The sequence below is a fragment of the Aulonocara stuartgranti genome, assembly GCF_965226115.1.
Source record: "Aulonocara stuartgranti genome assembly, chromosome: 10".
NCBI lineage: Eukaryota > Metazoa > Chordata > Actinopteri > Cichliformes > Cichlidae > Aulonocara > Aulonocara stuartgranti.
In genome coordinates, this window is record NC_138946.1 from 20,194,261 (window position 1) to 20,216,303 (window position 22,043).

At 42.3% G+C, this 22,043-nt stretch overlaps 2 protein-coding genes across 5 annotated transcripts in view; one reads left to right on the forward strand and one right to left on the reverse strand.

Annotated features, from left to right (window-relative positions):
* ppp3ca (protein phosphatase 3, catalytic subunit, alpha isozyme) overlaps window positions 1-22,043 on the forward strand; it is a 77,655-nt gene that overhangs the window by 14,793 nt on the left and 40,819 nt on the right. The gene's annotated exons all lie outside the window — the stretch shown is intronic.
* On the reverse strand, window positions 446-21,257 carry cxxc5a (CXXC finger protein 5a). Of its 4 annotated transcripts, XM_082550038.1 has the most exons (4): window positions 20,921-21,256; window positions 13,354-13,456; window positions 12,447-13,259; window positions 446-2,134 (listed from the first exon to the last, which is right to left on the reverse strand). In XM_082550038.1, the coding sequence occupies exons 3-4, from the start codon at window positions 13,239-13,241 to the stop codon at window positions 2,090-2,092; spliced, it is 840 nt and encodes a 279-aa protein (XP_082406164.1). In that variant the 5' UTR covers window positions 13,242-13,259; window positions 13,354-13,456; window positions 20,921-21,256; the 3' UTR covers window positions 446-2,089. The 4 variants fall into 4 exon arrangements, with proteins under 4 accessions (XP_082406164.1, XP_082406163.1, XP_082406162.1 ...); XM_082550037.1 differs by having other exon boundaries at window positions 12,447-13,456; window positions 20,917-21,257; XM_082550036.1 differs by having other exon boundaries at window positions 12,447-13,456; window positions 20,921-21,253.

Below are 22,043 nucleotides of genomic sequence, written 5' to 3' on the forward strand. Positions count from 1 at the left end.
CAACTTGCTGCATTAAATTTAAGATGACACTAGTGTGTTTAAATTCACATACTGGATGTATGCAGAGTACATTGTGAACTACATGGTCTCTCTTGGAAATGAGATTTTTAATCTCAATGAGATTTTTACCTGGATAAATAAATAAAGGACTAACATGGAAGTGCTGTGATCCAAACTTTTAAACTCTGTGTACACATGATACTATCAGCGTTAAGCACCACAGCCTAAATAGCTCTGGACACGGAGCTTGCAATCATTCATCCACAAATATCATCAATTTTCAAAACTTCTGCATGTGTTTTCGGACTATAAATATCAAGAAGTTGGGCAAATGTCACAAACATCTTGTTGAGAAAGAAAAATCCTCGAAGAATTAAAAAAAAAACATTTACGTGGAGCTTCAAGAGGTTTCATGCAATTTGAAGAAAAACTGCAAACAAAAAGATCTTATTCAAACATTATTTAAATCATTTTGGTTACATTTTAGCATAGCAAGGGTCCATTGTTCCACTGTAGGCAGATACACTATATGGGCAAAAATATTGATATAAAAGTATAAAGTGTAAGAAGTAAAGTGGGTAAAAGTCACCAATGATCTGCTGGTTCAATAACTTCAGAGCTCCAAATCTCTTCTGGGTTTAACATCAGCACAAACACTGTGTGCCGGGAGCTTCATGACACGCGCCTTCATGGCCTAGCTGCTCCTGTAGGGTTCATGTGTAGATTTCCCAGTACTTTTGTCCATATAGTGTATTACATAGGCAGTAAAAAAGAGATCTCAGTCAACCCAAGAACATCTTAGCGATTCATACCACCACCTGATTTACTTTAATGAGCTGTGTTTGAGTCAAAATTATGCTGCAGCGTCCAATTGTAAAAGAAAAGGAAACTTTTTTTTCCTTCTAATTTGTGGAAAATGTATCCTTAATATTTATTTTGTCAGTCCAACCATTTTTTTTAAATCAGCTGTTAAAAAAAACATGCAAATAGACAAGTAGACAAACATCAGATTTGTAAATTTTGACACGAATACATGCATTCCTTTTTATTCACAAAACCAGTCCAATTTTCTAAACAAATACAAAGATTGGTTATTTTTAAAAGCTGTAGCTACCCAGCAACATAACTAAATCATAAAAATATGACAAATAAACAAATAAATTTAAAAAAAATGCTTGTCCCAGTGCTTTCAGTAGGGTAGACTCAGAGCAAGTGCTGTCTCTTAGTGCTTTTGCCCTGAGCAGTATTGGCACATGCTCAGTAGGGCCACAGTAACAAGGCTGCCAGTTTCACTAAAGGAACAGTTTGGAAATGCAGAGGAGGGCTGATTGAGGAGATTACAGTAGTGACGGCTCTGGCGAACAACATCTTCAAGCCAGCGAAGAATCTCAGGTGATCTGCCCATTAACATGACTTTTTTTTTCTTTCTTTTTTTTAAAAGTTTCATTACAATCCAAAATGGACAGCACCACAATTTGAAACATTTTCTTGACTGTCAAAGGACAACCACTTAAATCTTTCTGGAAAGTAAAATGAAATCATAAAGAAGACGAGGGCTTTGAGTAACATAATGGTGAAGAATTACAATAATGTTTACCATTAGCCACTAGTTTTTAAAATATAGCTGTAAATTTACATTCTCTACACAAGTACTTTATCTTTCCACACATGAACAACATTAACACCAAACACAGAAATTAGTTGATTGTCCACACTCAGTCCGTCATTTCTGTTTCTGGCAATGAGCAGTTCCATGTTTAAGCGACAGAAAAAACCTGCTGGGATAAGGACAAAAGGTACCAAAATGGAAACATAGAAAAGGGAATGAAAGTTGCCATAGATGCTTTTCTTTACGTTTTCATTTTTGGTTCAAGGAATAAGTAGGTGCATCCATTATCCGGCTGATTTTTTTCCTCTTTTTTTCTGCTTTTATTAGTTTAGTTTTTTTGTTTTTTGTTGGGGTTTTTTCTATAATTTTATTTGTTGCTAGCTTGTTTATTAGCCAGTGTCTGTTCCGGAGACAATCCAGGAGTTGGCATTGCACTTCATGGCAGAGCTTTGGGTAGGGAGCGGAGGAGGAGGAGGAGTCCTACTGGAACCACCGGAACGCCGCTCCTGTAGGAAGCATCACCTTCTTGGAGAAACAGAAGACAAAGAGGGAGGAAAAAGGGGGGAAGGGGATGGGAGAGGAGAGGAGCAGATAGGGGAAGAGCAGAGAGAAGATGCGGGTGTAGTTGTTAATGAAAAGCAACACATTCTATTTGGCATTGCAAAGATAATGTCAAGTCCACCACTTAACTGCTAAACATTTTTCGAAACTTGAAAATCGAGGCGTGTCTAATGTTTCCCTCCAGTTAACAGAGAGTTCCTCTGCCTCATTTTTGGGCACCAACCAGTGATTAGTTAATGAAACAGTGATTGCTTAATGCATGAAGTAAAATTGTTTGCTACCAGAGGCCATAGTGTGACAACTTGTTGAGATTCAATTAGCAATCTCACACCAGTCATACAAAAGACGAGGACAAAAAACAAAAAACTTGAGATGAAGGTGAAGTATTTCCAATTGACAATCGACTGGAATGATTAATGTAAATTAAGTTTAGCAGCTAATCAGTCGTCCACCACTTCCATCCCCCACCCCTGGATGACTAGGTCTGAAATCTTCACATCTTTATCCTCGGCAGCACCACAGGAACAGGCTTCAGTCCTGGCTTCACACAAAACCCAATATGCCACATTTATTATTTAGCCACCACACGCGTTGCTCTCCCACACCATCATCAATGATGATGCCGTTTCCCGTCTCCCCCACCCCTTCACTCTCTCTCTCGCTGTGGTTATCTGTGTGCCTGATTGAACTGAGCAGGAGTGGCACACATGCATGCAGCAGCCTGCCAGTCGGGAGATAGAGAGCAGCTCGGGTCCCTGGAGCCGCAGCACGGCTGGCGTCCTGTAAAGTGCAACTCGATTCTGCAGCACGGATTCTTCCTTTAGGCCGGCTCTGCCTGGAGCGAGGCAGGAGGAGCTCGGGAAACATTTATGCACCCACACACACTCTCGCACCGAACCAATATGTATTCAAGTACAGTCACACACCTCCACACACAGCGGCACGTTAACCGACACTCACAATACACCCCCGAAATCGCACCAAACAGCGAGACCGTTGAACTAAAATTCTCATAAACGCTGGATTCATTTCCACTTCTCCATCAGTACTCAACAGCAGAAGGTTTCATAAGGAATCATGCATACTGCGAGTGCAAACACAAAAACACACGTGCTCGTGATGACACGGAAAAGTAAACAAAAGATGCACTAAGGGTGTGTACTGGCCTCATATTTATAGTTCCCCTCAGAACAATTTTTTTCGATTCTAATGAAATTCAAATTTAAAAATTATTTGTAACCTGAACATAATCAGACTTGATTTTTTTTTCCGGTAAACTGTTGTGCAGCTCTTTTTCACAGCTGCAGTGAAATTACAAGTTTTTTTAACAAAGGCAGCTCGGCAGCAAATGGCCCATTAGTTCAAGAAGCTTGTTTGAAACCAGAAACAATGCCAGCTCTAATTACTTTTCAGGCCCACTTAAACCATTCCTCTACCCTTGAATCAGCAGTACAGTGTTCTTTTGACTGCTATTGTTCATATCTGGACATGAAACTGAATGACAGCAGGGTTCGTGCTCCACAGGTTTCGTGTACTTTCATTTTGAAAGTTAACTCCCGCTGACAAAAATAAAACACTTTTGCTTGGGTAAAAAGAATTCAAACAAGGTAATTATTCTGGTGGTCCCAGCCAAATATAACCCACACTGTGCTTTATTTGTGATGTTGACTCAAACAGGAATAATCTGACAGAATATTACGGCGCTGCTCGTAGCTCTGCCTCTCAACGTCTCAACTTCTCATGTTTACGGATGCAGGTTTGAATTGGGTATAGCCTAAATTTTCCCTACAGCTTTCAGTTGATCCTGTCAGCAAATCCTTTTTGGCTCAAATGAATATTAATACAATCCACAAACCCAGAGGTTAACAGCCAATGTACATCTAAGATGATTTGATGATCCGTGTGTTAAAGTGTGCTAGCCTCTCATCCATCTCTGTGATGACCTTTCTGTGGTGGTACTCAGCTGTTAAGAAGACAGACAGAGGACACAGCAACATCTGGCACTGTCGCAGATGTCAAAAATCTGGTAGGGGCTAGACTGACCATGACGTAATGTGTGCGGAGGGAAAAACAACACATCCCTCGACCGAACTGTAAACGCCGTTTTTCCTCATTATTAAACATGTGCAATCAATGGAAAAATGGCAGCGTTTCAGGAATAGAAACCCCCTTTTTCACCAACACTGATTGCAAAGGTTCAAACAGATGGGATCTGTGGGTGTGAAGTGGCCAATCACTAAAAATCTATGGATGTGTTTTTTCGAACAATGCATGCACATTTGTCTTACCGGTGTGGACTATACCACAAAAGTCAAATGAAATTAATGTTTTTTTTAAGAGAGCTCAGGTTACGCTGCTTATTGTTATCTGTTACTGATCCCCGGAAACCAGTTTAACCTATCATGAAATCATGTTTTGGCCCCAGGGCACCGGTGAATGTTCTGGCTATTGTTCTCATTGCTTTATCATCAACAGTTTTCACTACTTTTTCACAGACACCCACAAAAAAAAAAAAAGGAACGAAACACAAAGCATCTCTGCACACGATTGCACATGTGGGATGTTGCAGCGTCTGTAGCTCACAACGACCAGAAAAGAAAAGAACCTTTAAAACAACTGAGTCAAAAACCGCGAATGACCTCCAGCTGGCATAAAGATTCACTGTTTGTCTGGCTGAGGCGATGATGCATTTTCCTAAGCAAGCGCTCTCTTCCAAGAGTCGATTGTGATTGATTGTAAATACATTTGATACGATTCCTCTTACTTGACCACTAAACACATCTCGCAGCCAGGACCGGAGTAATTACACAAACACAATCTGATCTATCAACCCAAAGGCCTTGAATTTATTATTTATTATTAAACCATACACATGCACTGACATAATCAGTTGTTGTCTTCATTGATTTGTCTGCTGATTATCATCTCAGTTACTTATTAATTGTATAATGTGACCAAAGTCTTCTTCAGACATGGAATATGGAGTTGCTAACTTCAGTTAAACTGTTATTCTGTCATTTTAATAGTTAATTTTGTTTTATTAGCGATGCCTTCAAAGACACTTTACTAGAGTTCAGTAAACACATCAAACCTTTACTGAGGATTGCAGTTTAACTGTAGCTAACAGCTGTGTGCTCTGTGACTACACAGTGTCATATTTATTATTAGATCCTCATCCATCCTGCCTCCATGTCTGGGGCAGACTAATTTATCAAATATTTTCTCAGGTTTGTGCTACATATGAAAATGTGCACCACTCTCATGGTTGGATCCTGCAAGTATGTAAAAAAGCCCAGGGGACTCCCGCAAACTGACTGTCTCCTGTCCCGTCTTCATTTTGGTAAAGATGTTGCCCTAAAGGTTGTGTTTTACAGATATGTCACTTTAACAGATGTGAAACTACTAAAGCACAACGTCTGGGGGGCAAACTTCAAATAGTTGTAATGTATGCCAACTGAAGGCATGCTGCTTGGGGCATCCTCCAAAACAGGGCTGCCCAATCCCAGTCCTCGAGAGCTACTATCCTGCAGCTTTTAGATGCATCCCTACTCCAACACAGTTGAATCAAATGAATGGCTTGTTATCAGGCCTTTGCCAAACACGATGGCATGCTGAAGAGGTAATCAAACCATTTGATTCAGCTGTGTTGGAGTAGGGATGCATCTAAAAGCTGCAGGACGGTAGCTCTCGAGGACCGGGATTGGGCACCCCTGCTCCAAAACAATCATGTCTCGTAGTAAGCCGAGCAGCTCATGAGGTGGCGCAGGAGAGATTTGCAGATACCACGATTTATATCTTAATCTTGTGCGTGAATCCTTTGATGCAGTTCACACCTGTGGTTTGTTGAAAATGATATGTAAATGTTACCCGGTCCAAAGTACCGTGGTTAAATTGCCTTTTGTTGCAAAATAGGTGCAGATTACTTTTCTACTCATCATCTAACGTTTGACTTCAACGTTCATCTTAACTTTAACCCATCAGACCCACGGCCATTAATCCCAGATCAAAAGACACATGGACATCTATCTTAAAGCTGCGTTTAAACTGAAAGATTTTTAGAGGCCTCTACGTATTGTAGCTCTTTCAACAGTGTTTCTAAACAATAATATTCATCTGTTCGACACCTGAAGATTTTGTTGTGTTGTTGTGTATAACATATATGTCTTAAAATTGTTTTAACCAGCCAGCATTTACTTTAAAAATATTTAACACTACTGTATTTAAATTTCTGAGCTGGACATTGATGTAAGCAAGGCAACATTACCTCTATTGCTACGGGCCCTTCGGAGATATCAGCCATGGCTAATTTACATTTACAGTCGACTACAACCACAGAAGTACTGATCATTCATCGCGAGTTAGACCAAATATTAGACAAACATCAAGTTATAAAGTGTCAGATTTTTTCTGTATGCGATGTGCACAATTTCAACAATATTTATAGAGATCTGACTGAAAAACCATCAATTTAGACGTCCGTCCTCTGTAGCCCGACCAGACATCTCTATTGTTTTTTTTAGACTGATTATAGCAATGGATGCACACAATACTACGCCGCATTGATTAAATCTACCTTTTATATCTTATATTAAAAGAATACTCAGTGGGAAATGCTACAGCAGAAGCAATATTATAGATTGACTTAATAAAATGTTAAATACAGCCTACAAGGCAATCAGACCATTTTTTTTAAGTATGAAAGAAGCCAGCCTATTGGTTGGGTTATTGCCCTTTAGTCAGTCAGGTAGTTGTATTGTGAAGTTAAAGTGAAAGAGAATGCTGCAGTTCAGGGAAAATAAATGTGGCTTAAAGTTGCAGTAACTGGGATATTCTGTGAAATTCAAGATTTTTTTTTTTGCCCCCCGGGGCCTCATGGGTCCTTTTCGCTTATAGCAGCAGTGAGTACGACACCTTGGCTGCCTGAAAACCTCGTCTCTCTCGTTGTACCTAACTCTCCCTTGACTGTCCACTCTGACTTGTCCCTCTGCCCGCCCAGCAACTTGCCCACACACCCATGTGTCTCTGTGTCAGTCTGCATGCCTGTCACTTTGTGTGAGTCGCTGCTGTCCTGACTGCCTGATGTACAGTGTCTGGGAGCCAGGAAAGACCATGAGGGAATATGCTACTCCCATATCAGCGTCTGATACTGGCAAAGTGGCTCCCAATGGAAAACACTTGTATGTTTAGGTGTTAGCTGCATCTGAAGCACACAACCACTGAATTTCATAACAGAACAGGCTCTTCTATGAGTAGACAAAAACAACAACATAAAAAACAGCTGGTCTTATCTTTTAAGTAGTCCCGACACTCCAGTACAGTACATCCCAAGCACACAATGACATTCAAGTAAAAACAAAGTACACTTCCTAACCCCGGCTTTCCTTTTACTTTTTTTATGCCAAACAGCATCGCTGAGACTTACATCACTTGAGGGTATTCAGACATAGCACAGAAAGGAACTGCCTTCCCACTTATTTCTATCAAATGTAACATTCCCAGAATAAATCCAGACACCTTCAGCCAGTGAGCTATGAGGTGGCAAAGGCCTCAGCATACTGACTCCCCCTCACTTGCCAATTTTACGCTCCTCTTTGAGCTGCCATGAGCTTTCAATGGAAACCGTCAACACCCTTAAAATAAGCACACTGCTGCTGGACTGCACTTGTGTACCGACGTGTATACGCTCATAGGCTCGGTACAAACACGAGAAGTAAAACCTTTCAATGCAAATTCAGGGAAGCGAAGCCAGGATATTTCTGCCAGTCTTTTCTAGCTGCAGCTGCGCGCACACATAGACGAGCTGAAAAAACAGTCAAAACCATCTGATAAACTGACCGCGCAACGTGTTAAATAAGACATAATGCTCCTTTAGAAACTGTGCGCCGAGTATTAAAGCCACAGCAGACGGGGATGTGCTGCACTATCTTTGATTGGAAGGAAATGTGACACTTAGGGGCTGTCTGAGCTACAGCTAAGGCTCACTGCAGCTCACTGTGGACTGTGAAAGCCAGGAGGATCTTCTGTTCTGGCGCAGGTGCTTCCCAAGTTGCCCTGAATATGCATTAATGGAAAGTAGGAAGTTCTCTTCTAAAGCCCGTGTTTAAAAACTAAATAAATACTGCGTGAAACACATTTTCACAGCATCTAGGCGGTACAGACATTAGTGAATTACGCTGAGTCTCTGCTCTTTCTTCTGACATGATTTCCCCTTCGTGAATCTCAGTCTCAGAGTGTGATGTACTGATGACATCACACTCTGACAGTGCAGTTCGGGCTTTGATCTGTGATCTCATCACCTGCTAAACAAGATCTGCAGGCTTAAGAACAAAGACAGACAAAAATGAAACTTTTGTAGTACTGGCAGAGCTCTGCTCCAAGGGAAAAGATATCAAATAACATTCAGGGTAAAGGCGTAACAGCTCACGGACCTCTTTGAATTAATAAGACCACTAGGTTTATAAAGCAGCATCAGAGGGATTACCTAAAAAAAATGTGAGTTTGTTAGACTGCCAGTCACCTTATCATGAACGTTTCCCACCTTTTCCCAAATGTAGCCTTGCTGCATCTGTGGATCTGCAGGAATATTCACACATCCAAGGAGGCACTGCAGCATTGTTCAACAGAAGTCAGACTTCATCTGTTGCACAACAACAAAGCACTTGTTGTTCTATTTAATATCTGATGTACCGGCCAACTTTATTGTGGCATATTCAGTGAAGTGAAAAGTAACAACATTTCATGTTTACTCCAGCTACTAATGGATTAGGTCAGGCAATGCTTGACTTTGAAAGCACACGGCGTGCTCTGGTCAACTACGCTGCTCTGCAGATGCTATCGTGAGATGATGTAATAGGAGACGCTGACAATATTCATTATTCTTGTATTGCTGTATTATTTTTCACATTTAATTAAGCGGCAATAAAAGATTAGCCTCCCCATATCTGGTCAGAAAAAACAGGGGAAACAGTTTGACAGGGTTATTAAATAAATTAGTTGCAAGTCATTACTGAAGTCAGTGCGATTCTACTTAAAGCTTTGACAGGTTTATGTGAGGTGGTCACTAGGAACATCAGCGGGCTGCGCCCTTCCAAACAACACGACTTCCGTCAACTACCGTGATTATTCCAATCCCCTCGGGTTTGGCATCCGCGGTGTGAACAACTGGTGTTAGGCTAACTGCCATGACAACATCAATTGCAAATCATAAATTAAAATTAAATCCTTTTCTCTAAGAGACGTTGAGCCGCACCACCTACATAGCAAGCTGACACATTTCACCATTTTCGGTGAATCATCGACAAAGACAAATGGATCTTCTCATCAATTTGAATCTGAACAATGCGAGAGGCAAAAGCAAAATGATAATATTCATACAGATCAGTCTGATTTTCAGCATCAGGGAACATCTGGCTGTTTTCCACTAACAATGGTCGTGTCTGACCAGGTTAGTTTCACACTTTCAGCTCACGGAAGGGCCAGTAATAAGTTATGGCGTGTTTGTAAAAGGTTTTTACTCCATTAGCATTTCTGTAAACTTTTTAATGTTGCCAGTTATTTTTCTTTTTTACATTTATTTACACGCTGCATAAAAACTATTGCCAAGGATGCTGTCAAACTACAAATTCCAGCTCCAAGTCAGTCAAACCAGGCACAACCTCCACTCTGACAGAATCAGTTAGTCCTCTAAGGATAAATAAGATCAAATCAATGCTGAGTCACTATTCTTTAAAATTACACATACAGTAGAAGCCCTTTTTCAGTCTGACGTGCTGACGAGCATTGCAATGGATAGGATTTGGGGAGGTTTCCACCTTGTTATGGACGAACTCTTCTGATCTTCTTCTTCTCTCCTTTTTTTTTTTTTAGGTATTTCTATATCATGGCTATAATAAAAAGCACTTGGTTAGACTGAGCTCATTAGACAGAGACAGCATTACTGGCTGTGATGCCCTGAAATAGGAAATAAGTAGTAGTAGTACCTCTCTGTGCAGACTTAAGGGGGAAGAATGAAGAAAAAAAAGATTCATGAGTTCATCCTTTGCTTCAGACAGACAAAATTAGGGCCACACAATCAATCCAATTGTAATCTTGATCACAGTTCTGTCTTCCCACCATTCAATGAGCGTGACTGAGCAATATTATCAGCGCTCAACACGTGCCAATCACAGATGTTCCCTGCACCACGTCGCTTGAAGTTACCTGGACTAGTCTGGACGAGTAGCAGTGCACGAAAACAGATAAACAACAGGGAAAAAACCTCAAACGTCCAGCAGGCCGTTTTCTGGAAATCCTTTTGGGTTTAGCAAAAGTGATGTTTACTAGGAAGAAATCACATGCACAGAGCGCTGTGTGTCTGCCCCATAAAGAAACACAACAAACTTATTGAAGCGCCTGAGAAGCCACCACAAACTGCAGCGTTTAATGCATATAATTAAAACCAAGAAAAACAACGTATTGTTGCTGCTAACATAAATCGTATAGCATCAGTTCAGATGTCTGTGAAAGGCAACCGCAACGATGTGTCAACATATCCAGCTCACGGAGATGCACTGAAATCACCAAATGTCTGACTTTGGCCATAGATGTGTGTCCACTAAACACAGTCAGTAACGACTGTTTCCAGAAAATGATCAAGATACTGGACAAAAGTTACATTACCCCCTCGTGCAATTATTTCAAAGTGGTAATAAACGCACTGTATGCAAAAGTTTAATTCACATCCATCATATAGGAACAATGAATGTAGTGCAAGACTTTAAATTATTTGTCAGTAAAGACATTTTAAAGAATACTAAAGCACAGTTTATGAATGTAGTACAATGTAAAGATGATGTTAATAGAATTTGATTCTATGCACTTTTTTATATATATATTTTTATATATTACTTATACATTATAATGTTGGTTGCTTAGCAAGACATAATCTTAAAGGGCTAAAGAGCTATATTAACCTACATTAATCAAGCTAAACTAAGCTAATCCCTTTCTAACGTCACATTAAAGTGTACACACAAGCTAAAAAATGTCTGCATTACTCAAAGTGTCCAGTGAACATGCTATCAAGTTTGACTTTGGATGGTCAAAGTCAGAATGTGGAGACTGAACACCTTTAGCCTGCTAGGATGAGGTCAAGCTGTCACCTTCAATCAACATCAGAAAGCGAAAGTGGTAAAGCTAAAACCAGTTGGAATCATAGATCCAGTTTGTGTCAATTACACCAGCGGCCTCTCCGCTGGTTCACAGGGTTACATATCTGTCAATTCATTATGTAACGGCAAAGCGACACTATTAGGCATTGATCGCAAAAGTTTATTTCCTTTGAGATGGAACATCTGCTCAGATGGATTTCATGATTGGTCATTCTGTCACTGCAGCCAGAGTTAGTTAGGCCGCTGAGTGTGACGGCGGAAGCAGACAGGAAGTTCAGAGTGCCATTTAGATGAACAGGAGTGTCACAGGAGAGAAGGACAGTGGCGGCGAAGGACAGTGGCGGGGGGAGGAGATGGGGGTTAGGTGGGGGTGCATGTGCCACGCTGACACCTGGTGCTCCAGATGACAGCTCTGTAGCCAGATGGACCTTGTTACATGTGTACACATACGCAAAAATGCCCACACATGTATGCTTACATGCATACTGTACACATATTCACAATTACTTCCACTCTGCCTCCACACACACCATTTTATTTGCATTTCCTGGCAGTTAAACAGAGGAACACACAAGGCAGTTTTATATGGGATCAAATCCAAAGTGCTCTAGTAAAGGGAACTACATTAAGTCGCATCATTTTAAAATGACATGCTTGTTTTTTAGCCGGTGAATCAGTCTTCCAGTAAAGAAATGTGGACTCAGCGCTTGTTAGTTATGGTGAACAGATTAAAGACACCCCATGGCATGAACTTACCCACCGCACTCTTCACCACCTGTCATTTTCCTGCTTGTGGAGCCATCACCCCACCAAAAAGCCTCCCTGTACTAGCCACATTAAAGGGCAAGGACATTCAGGTATGAATCTCATTTGTGCCTTCCAGTGTGATTCTCAGATTTGTTTGTAAAGTTTAAAAGTCTTTGTGACAACTTTTACAAAGGTTTTGGGATTTTCCCTGCTAACTTCCCAGCTACAAATCTTAAAGCCAATAATTACAACTGTGTGGCTCATATTTCTTTACCTTTACAGATAATGAATGGTAAATGCATCCAAATAGCTTTTTAGTGACCTTTTGCATCAGAAGGGCCTCCTAAAGCAATGGCACATCATAACAAACACTGTCTTACCTCCAGAGCAGCAGAGGGCTTCTTCTTCAGTTCCTCACATTTGCGAAACTTGCAGATCTGGTGGCCCGTTTTTCGATTCCGGCAGCTGCTGCACTGCTCACAATTAATCCGCCGTCGGCAAGGTGGGCACATCCCACAACGTTTTCGCTTCTTTTTACCGGAGTTGATAGCAGAGGCCAGCTCGCTCTGCACTGGGTACTCGGCCAGGCCGGCCATGTGCAGCGCGCTGTCCGCCAGAAACACTCCAGCCGGCGTCATGATGAAAAGCCCCGGGTTGAAGGGGAAGCCACCCCCTACTCCATATGGGAAGTCAACAGGACCACCTACGGCGTCCGTGACAGACGTACCCTCCAAATCGCTAGCCCCCGAGCCTGCGTCTCCACCGCCAACTCCCACTCCCATTCCCCCAGGCAGGAGCATGTGCTCCATACCGGCTCGCTTTAACAGTGCTGCTGCCTGGGCAAAGTGCAGCAGGCCATTCTGTCCTTCCAGAACCTGTTCTAGGGTTCGGTCCAACTTGGCTGCTGTCAGTGCAGAGACAGTGGGTTGGGGCTGCGGGGTGGGCTGAGGCTTGGCCGGGTGGCTCTTAGTCTCACTATTGTCTGTGTGTCCATTGGTGGTGGCAGAGGAGACCGCTGTATACTGGGAGAGGGTGCGGGAGTTCTTAAGGCTCTTACTGAGGGGCTCACTGATGATGCCACTGCGGTTTCGGCGCTCTATAACAGGAGAGTCCTGTTTGCAGCTACTCCGCTCCAGGTCCTCTGTCTGGCCACCCTCCGATAGCCCGCTAGACATGGTCCAGAACGTATGTGCCTGGGTTGGGGGTGAGGGTGGAAAGGGGGCAGGGGTGAGTAAGGAGGGACCTTTCCTCGGTCCGTTCTGTGCCCCAGTGAGAGCGGTACCTCACCTCGATGGAGCAGTCAGCCAGGCGACGACAGGCAGGCCTCGAAGCCCTCTGTCCCCACTACTGCTCAGCCCTCATCCACGCTCTTCCATGAGCCATCTGGAAACTTTAGACAGGGAGAGAAATGTGTACGTTATGCATTGATGATCACTTCTCCAAAACACAAATCAACTCAAAAGTACAAAGAACCAGTATGTTGGGAGGGAAACAATATTGACATAACAGCACCTTACACTTCATTTCATATCAACTGTTTCTTTTTCACTGTAAGACTTCAGTTCATTTGATCAATCACCGCGCTTTTCCTTTTGTCTGATTTGCATCTCTTCAAATCCTAGATGTTGCACTGTTCACCAGCTAGAAGCTAAGTGTGTTTCTCAGTACTGCACTGGGAGTGCACAGAGAATTTCTGCTTTAAAAGACAAAAAAACCCAGCTTCCTTGTGTGGACGAAATGATGTTAACAGAAACCAAAACGGCGGCACTGCAGGCCACACAGCAGAGAAATGAGATGAAACTCAGCATAAAGCTCCTTAAGGAGAACAACAGATTTGAGTGGCTCTTCTCGTTCAGGCTTACTCGTGAACACTTTTAGATTCTTCTGCTCTTTTCACGTTACAATTTTATATTTAATCATTTGTGCTTTTATTAAAAAATGTTATTGTTACGTTAAAGACATCAGGTTCACACGAGATCAGGTGAAGATCAATAAATTAGAAAATTACCAAACCTCACATCCTGTTCCAGGCCTCGCAAAACATGATAAAAATGCACAAAATTTAACAGGAAAAATTATTTTATTAATGTTGTATAGTGTAATATTGTGCAAATAATTGAATTAATTATTGAAATGTGAACTATTTGTGTTGGTCTTCCAATACTTCTGCTGCTTTGATGCATAGTAATTAGCTTATGAGACAATAAATAACACTTCTAATAATATATAAATAAATGAATACCTGCAGGGATTAAAACTCGGATGAAAAGAGCCAACTCATTTTTAGTTGAGGCAGAAAAAAAGAAAGAAATCACCCATCGAGAGGGACCAAAATTTTGTCTCAGTAAATCAGCTTTAATTCTGATTCTTTTCTTAACAAACTACAAAAATCAAACCTCGCAGTTTTGGGCTGGTGAAGAAACACCGGCTCCCCTGGAGATTCTCTGATTGGTTAGCGACAAAAAGAAATTACAAGGTAGGGAGCCAAATCTTATTGTTATCTCATTATTGTCCAATTAACTTGTGCTAAGAACAGAAATTTCTTTGGTAAACAACACAAATTGCAACTCAAAGGTTCATTATACCTTCTTGTTTTTTCATTCTCACCTTAAATACTCTGAAGACCTTTGAAAATATATGAAAATATACTCAGAATCATCATGTCGTCATCATTGCCTACAGTGGAACGGTGCTCAGGTGAAGTCGACTTGTTGATCTGCATTGGGTGCAACACGGTTGTGACTTCTGTCAAATTATTTTATACTTCTCTGTGATTGTTGTCTTTCCAGAATTGATCATTACCTTTGTTATGTAAGTACAGGTGTGTTTAAAGACCAACCTGGCAGTGAAAGTCAAATAGCATGTATTGACCCAATTGCAGTTTAGTCATTTAAGAAAAGACTGGATTTATTGAAACTTACAGCAATTTGGTACAAAATATGGGAGAAAATAAATATCTATGTTATTAGACTTTCTCACACAGCTCAATATCAGGTGTTTCTGCTGATAAAAAAATACGCCAGAAGTCCAGGCTTCTCTCATGACCGTCCTTTTCATCGGAGCATCCCTTCATTTTTGGGGGGTTTTTTGTTGTTAAAGACCAAAACTGTGGAGCAGTAAAATTTGGCAAAGTGTTATTATCAAACGGGCAGGTAAGAGATATGAGGAGGGTCACTCACAGCAGACTACAAAGTGGATGAGTACACATGCATCTAGAAGCTTTTAGTGTAAGACTCCTGTGACTGCTATGAAAAGAGAAAAAAAACTACGCCGCTGTTCTCCTGACCTGTCCGTGTTCACAAACAAGCACACCACCTCCCACAGAAAAGCTGAGGAAATGGCCGGGCAAGTCCTTATAAGGGAAACAAAGGGAAAGGGAGGGGAAGAGGATTGGGGGGGGGGGGGGGGGGTGTCTGTGCAGTGTGTGGAAACTGGAAGGCCAGAATTAGTGGGAGGTAAAGCTTCAAAGGCAAGAGCACAGCCCCCACATTCTCACCAGCTCAGGGGGATGTGGCGCCAGCGAACCAGAGCCAGCGCCGCAGCCCCTCAGCCCCATAGTTTCAGTTTCGCCCACTACAGCACTGACCGGGGTCCAGTTTCCCAGAAGCATCCCCTCACTGCCGCTACCTCTGCTCAGCTGTGTGCGAACAGCACGTGAACTCATCAGAGAAGTGCATGGGAGGTTTGTGGCTTTCATGAAATAATGGCACTGAAGAGATAGAAGATAGAGGTCAGTTGTGACTCTTCAGCGAGAACTTAAACGCACGATCCCGAATTAAATATGAACAGCTTATTGTAAAACTGAAGAGTTTCCTGGTTAATCAGGGCTGATCTATTTCAACAGTGCTCTAAATACAGTAAATATGCTAAACGACTTGAGTATCCCACATAATTAATGAACTGGCTCATTTTCAATTGCTGGAATAAATGAGTTCTCGAGCTGAAAATCATTACGCATGAAAATGGCTTCTGATCACTCGTGATGCAACCCAACCAGAACACCAGCTCCAGTAACTGGCCTGTCAATGATACCATTAGTTTGTTGTTTTTTTAAGAAAAGGGAAGTCTTTCAGATAACACATTGGCTGTTTCAAACAGGAGCTCAGTTGTAATAAGTATACCACAATTCCTTTCATGAGTACTTCTGACTTGCTTTGCTTAGCACTAGGGCTGCCACGATTTGTCGACTAGTCACGATTACGTCGACTATCAAAATAATCGTTTGTGGCAGCCCTACTTAGCACCCCTATCCCCCAACACCCACATACAGTATGTTGATGCTAGAGTCTCAGTAAGCTACTTTCAGCTCCTCCTTTATCACAAGGTGTCACTCTACATATTTGATTTGCCAGATTTTTTATGCTGGACGTCCTTCCCGATTCAACCTCCAAGGGATTTGTGTCTCCTCCAGGGATCTTTTACATTTTATGTGAATGTGTAGACCACTACACTACAGAGCCGCCTTTCAGGAAACGGCTAACGATATTTAATAAGAGGGATTCGTAGGTAAGCATAAGTTGTTTTTGTACTCTAGCTCAAATATCACTTTGACAAGCGTGGCTTTGAGCTAAATCGTCTCCCTCGATGAAGCATGGTTAAAACCACAATTCTAGCTCTGGGTGATGCAAACTTTTGGTATGTCTATGGAAGAATAATCAGTAAAATATGAGTTAAATTATTATAATGGACAATAGCTGTCCTAAGATTTGCAACACAGGAATCAATTATTCAACAAATTTTTAACCGATTCGGATATGATGGCGTGCAATGGCAAAAAAAAGAGAAAAAAAATCGATGACGTTAAGGAAACCAACCCGGAATGACAAACACATGTACGTAGATTTATATTTCACATGTTTAAAGGATGTGTGTTGCCCACCGAGGCACATTTATTACTTTGGTCAACCACATTATCTAAGAAATGACAGCAAGGGCACCTATCTAAAGACTCACACTCATTCTCCTCTGCTGTGTGTGCGTGTGTATGTGTGTGTCTATATGTGTACACATCTGCCTTCCATCTCACTGCCCTATCAGTCACACTCTTTCCATCACCATAAACCCTGAGCATGGCATATAGTCTTTGGCTAATCATCCTCCTCCACTTCCAGCATCATGGCTCTTCAGATCCCCTCACCGCATCATTTACAGAAAAGGTTTATGTCCTCATGTGAACTGTCTGCTGAGCCACAGCTGCATCTTCTACTGAGTAACTACGATACAGCTCAACTTCCTGTGATTTTATTGGCCTGTTGCTGTGATTTACATAATGGACGGCTAGTAGGAATAACCCCTGTTTTTCTTTTCTAAACGAACACGTTTCTGGCACGTTTCAAGCCTGTTTCCAGAACAAAATGACCGGGTGTGCGTCAGAAGTTAGTAAAGCTGATCTCTGACTATACAGCTTAGTAGGGATAACCTCCTCTAATGAACATCAAACCACAGATTTATTGATATATACTAAGGTCAAATGTTATCTTTAAGAGGGAATGAATTAAAACTTTACACCACAAGTTTCTGTGACTTGGCATGACCCCTACACTGTAACTGGTGGTAACATATTAACGCCAGAATGAGTCTTATTCCTCCTTTCCAGCTCCTTCAGAATAAAAAAGAGGAGTAAAATGTGGCTTGTCGTCTTCTCGAGTCGCTCTCTTTCTCCTTTTTGTTGTTAATCTATCTTCACGCGACATTCTGCACAGGAATTATGGATAAAGGTGTGAATAAAAATGATCAATAAGGTCCGACAACTACCGGTGTCGCCCCTTTCAGATTAACAGGACAAGCCTCACTGTACATCAGTGTGTTTTTGAGCTGGTTTTGATACACCCTCACTGTTATAGTCAAAACTGAATCACCTTTTTAAGCTCTTCTTGCACAACTGGGGAAGCATACATGAGTGTAGAATAAATTTTGGTTTCAGTGGTCGGTAAATCATTTAGTGCAGCTGACAAAATATTTACTAGCCTGTAAAGGTACGACACGGGGCGCTTAATGTGATTATAAAGGTTGCTGTTTAATCAGAAAAGACGGCAAAAATCTGGACATTAATTAGAGCCAGGTGCACGCTTCGTCATCATCGGCCGATCCAGTCTACTGATTTGAACTCTATACTTTTATACTGTAATAAACATGACAGTGTGATACAAAGAGAAGCTGTTGTGCACTGTCACACAGGGCGTCATGTAAAGATGATTTTTTTCTTAATCCAGATATTCCTGATTAACAATCTTCATTAAATTCACAGCTCAGTATCAGTGACCTTAGATTCACAGTCAAACTAAACATGTTCCAGATCAACTGTATTTCTTGCTGAGAAATAGCTAAAAATATCCCTCATGGTTGGGTAATTATGAACCTAGGGCAAGGAAATTATTAGCTTAGCATAATGACTGGAAACAGTGGGCAACTTAGTCCAAAGGTTCAAAAAGTGACCTACTTGCACCTTAAGCTGATGACTTAAAATATTAGTTCTTTTCAAAAAAAAAAGTGGATGTTATCTACCAGGATGATTTTCTAACCAAGAAATAATAAAGATCAATAACATAGGTTCCTTCTCATCAGTAAGTGGCAAAATGACTTTGTGTGTGTGTGTGTGTGTGTGTGTGTGTGTGTGTGTGTGTGTGTGTGTGTGTGTGTGTGTGTGTGTGAATGATATCAGTCTCCCCATAACTCTTGGCAAGAAAGCAAACAAGTACATTTCTGGAAATGTCAAACTTTTTTTTTCTTCTAGGCCACACATGGTCAGTACAATCCAATCTTACCTGAGGCAAAGCTGCCCATAACACTGTGTCAAAGCGTTGTAAAAGCCATTCAAAAGCCCACATGATGTCAGGTGTATGACTGATCAGCAAAAATCTGGTGCACACAAACCAAGTGGAGTTTTTCAGGTTCTTTTGGAACCTCAAAAAAAAAAAACTTTCAGGCTTGAAAATCATTTGTGAATGAAGTAGCACTTTAACAGCGCCATAAAAAAGGGAAGACTAGTTGTCAGCACTGCTGTATGAACATAAACAGCTCATTTAACATTCAGATGCTGCTCTCAGCTTGTTACAGCTTAAAACCTGACTGGCTTGTCACCTCAAAGACACAATTTTAAACTGTTTTTCTTCTCCGATTACACACCAGCTGTTGCGAGAGGATACCAAGAGATCCGTGTATATAAATGAAAGCCGGCCCACAAAACAGTGACAGCCAGCTGACTGATGGATGAATGGTTGGCTGGTTCAGTCATTGACCAGTTGGATCAATGGGTGATGGGGGGAAAGGAAGAGAGCATTTAGGGCCAGTGTGCGTCTCTCTTTTCCACTATTTCTGGAGCTGCGCCGTGAAATTATCCAGGTGTGAATCTCTACGGCACTTTGCGTCATCCAGTGATCATCCCTGATTTACACATTTAAAAACTGAAGTGAAAAAACAACTAACCTGGAAAAAAAAAATCACAAAAAGATGACAAAACGAAGCTGTGTGACACTTTCAGGTGCACACGTCCGTGTGTAAATCACGGGATCTGAAGTGGGCTAACTCCTAGGTAAGTTTCCGTCACTGACGTCACTGCTTGCGCACGTGTCAGGTAATCGCGGTGAGCTTTTTGACAGAGGTGGGGGGGTGTGATTTCCTGCATGGTTATGAATCATTTGGTCCCCCCACGAACTCCGGAGCAGCTGACTACACCTCCAGACCTCCAGAGAGAAAGCTTAATGCGTTCAAGCGATGCGCGACGCAAATGCACTCCCTCCCTCCCTTACCTCCCCTTTCAGACGCGCTGTCTGCGGACTCTTTATTTGTCCACGGTGAGCTACACACTCTATTTCCCCTACCTCCTGCGTGTGCGCACACGGGCGCACACGCACAAAAAGGCAGGGGGAGTTAGAAAAGCCTGGTGACAATAATTAGACTCAAGGCTTCATCCATTGTCCACAACCTGCTGCGTTTCTATTTTCCCTAATTAGGCAATGCACACAAAAGTTAGAGGAGAAAAACAACCACGCCGCGCACACTGTGACTTCAAATTATTCGCCAGCATATGGAGGACTTGGAGCTGCGATATCATCGGTGGCGGATTGCAGGCGGTGAGGAAGAGAGGAGGAGGGGGGTTGACTGTAAAATCTGCAGGTAGCTCGAGAAACGCTGCCGGGGAACTTTCTAATGATGCCCGGAGAAGAACGGGGGGGGGGGGGGGGTAGGAGATATAAGAATAGTATATGTTTAAAAAAGAAACAATAGTCTCTTCAGGTCTCAGTGAGAAACTGTGATATTCGTTTTGCGGTTAATGGTTTGAGGTGACTGCTGAATAAAAGTTTCAGTCATAAACTGACAGTCTGATGTCAAATATAAGCGTGACCTGACTCCAGGCATTTCTTTCATTAAGTGTAAACGTCAAGTTTGGCGCGCATCATTAACAGCTGATTCACAATAAACCAGCGGACTTTTTGTTCCGGTGGTGTGGCGATCCGTATCGGCGCTGAGGGCGACTTGTTAAATAAAGACAAATGATGAATCCTGTTGACATTGGCTTCTGGGAGAAGCTTGTAAAACATTTCCTTCAACCTATCACATTAAACTCATCAGCTTTTTTCCCTTCATCATTTAATCACTAAACAGATCCAAACAACTGGCTTCTTCCCGGACTCTGTTTGAGCACAGTAGCCTATCTGCGGTACCAGCATATGCTCTGCAGTCACACAGAAGCTCCCAGGTTCACCCTGCTATAACTTGATCCTATACAAAGATGACATCCCAACTTTCAGCACACTTCAACAAAGTGTGATTCCCCCCTCCATCCAACCCCTCCTCCCTCCTTTTCTATGTATCTGCATATTTGCAAACACGGGCCCATTTTATTCGCACCTACCAAAGCAGATCCGAGCAGAGGGGAGGGCTCCCACAGTCCGAGCGGTCCGTCTCTCAGCCTGCCGTGCAGAATGGTGACAAAAAAAAAAGAAGAGGGCAGGGGGAGGCAAAAAAGCTTCTTCTCCGAGAACACAATCCTACAGAGTGCCTCTCTGTTAATGGTAAATGTGAAAAGAAAAAAAAATATTCACCGTCAGTTATTTCGGAAAAGCGTACTTTCTCAGAGGCTGAACGCGTGGGTTCCCAGAGCTTTCTCGGTCCTTGCAATCCCACCTCTACATCCCCGCTTGCGGAGAGGAACATGCAAACACATTTCATAGATTTTTGGAGCTTCGCGGAAAAACCGACCTGGACTTTTCGGCGGTGCGCGCACTTCAGCCGAAGCAACAACAAAACGAAAGCGAGGGTTTGGTGTGATTTCAGGACAACTGTGGAGCGAGAGCTGTGTCAAAAATAAATAAACACAGCTGACAGCACCAATCTACGCGACTGATTACTTGCTGTGTTTATCCTGTCTTCAGATACTCGGTATTGGCTATGATAGTAGTATTCGACATGATAACAATTATTATTTGCTTTTTGCCCAAACAGCAGAGACACGTGGGCTTAATTGTGTGATTTAAAGAGTGATCTCTGTTATCACGAAGGATCCGGGGTAGCTGAGAATAAACGGGGTTAACCTCAGTTCACCAGTGTGTTTATTTGGAGCACAGAGGTTGTGCAGAAATGACGCTGACATAAATCAGTCTCATCCCCGGTTGCTCTTCCTTTCCCTCAGCTCCAGAGTCCAGTCCGCCTTTTTCGACTGTCCTGTCTGCTGGCAGGCGGCCAACCCAAGTGTGTGGAAATGACACCGCCAGGGCGGCAGAGATTTTCCTTCATTTCTCTCCTTCCCGATCGCAGACTGGCTGACATTGGCTAGAAAGTGGAGCAGCTCGTCAGGGACAATCAATGCGAATCGATCGAGCTTTGCGGTTGAGGCTCCAGAGCTGGAAAATATCGCGGCAGCTGAGGAGAGGGAGAGGGAGGGAGGGAGAGGAGAGGAGGGGGTATTCGACTAACTCTGCCCGTAGCCAGCCAACCTCCCTGCAAACAAATAACGCTACGGCTTTCATATACATGAC

Coding starts and splice junctions, on each gene's coding strand:
- cxxc5a (XM_082550037.1), bottom strand. CDS start 13,241: ATGTCTAGCGGGCTATCGGAGGGTGGCCAGACAGAGGACCTGGAGCGG. Junction 2,135..12,446: donor AGCCCTCTGCTGCTCTGGAG/GTAAGACAGTGT, acceptor TGTTTCTCCAAG/AAGGTGATGCTTCCTACAGG.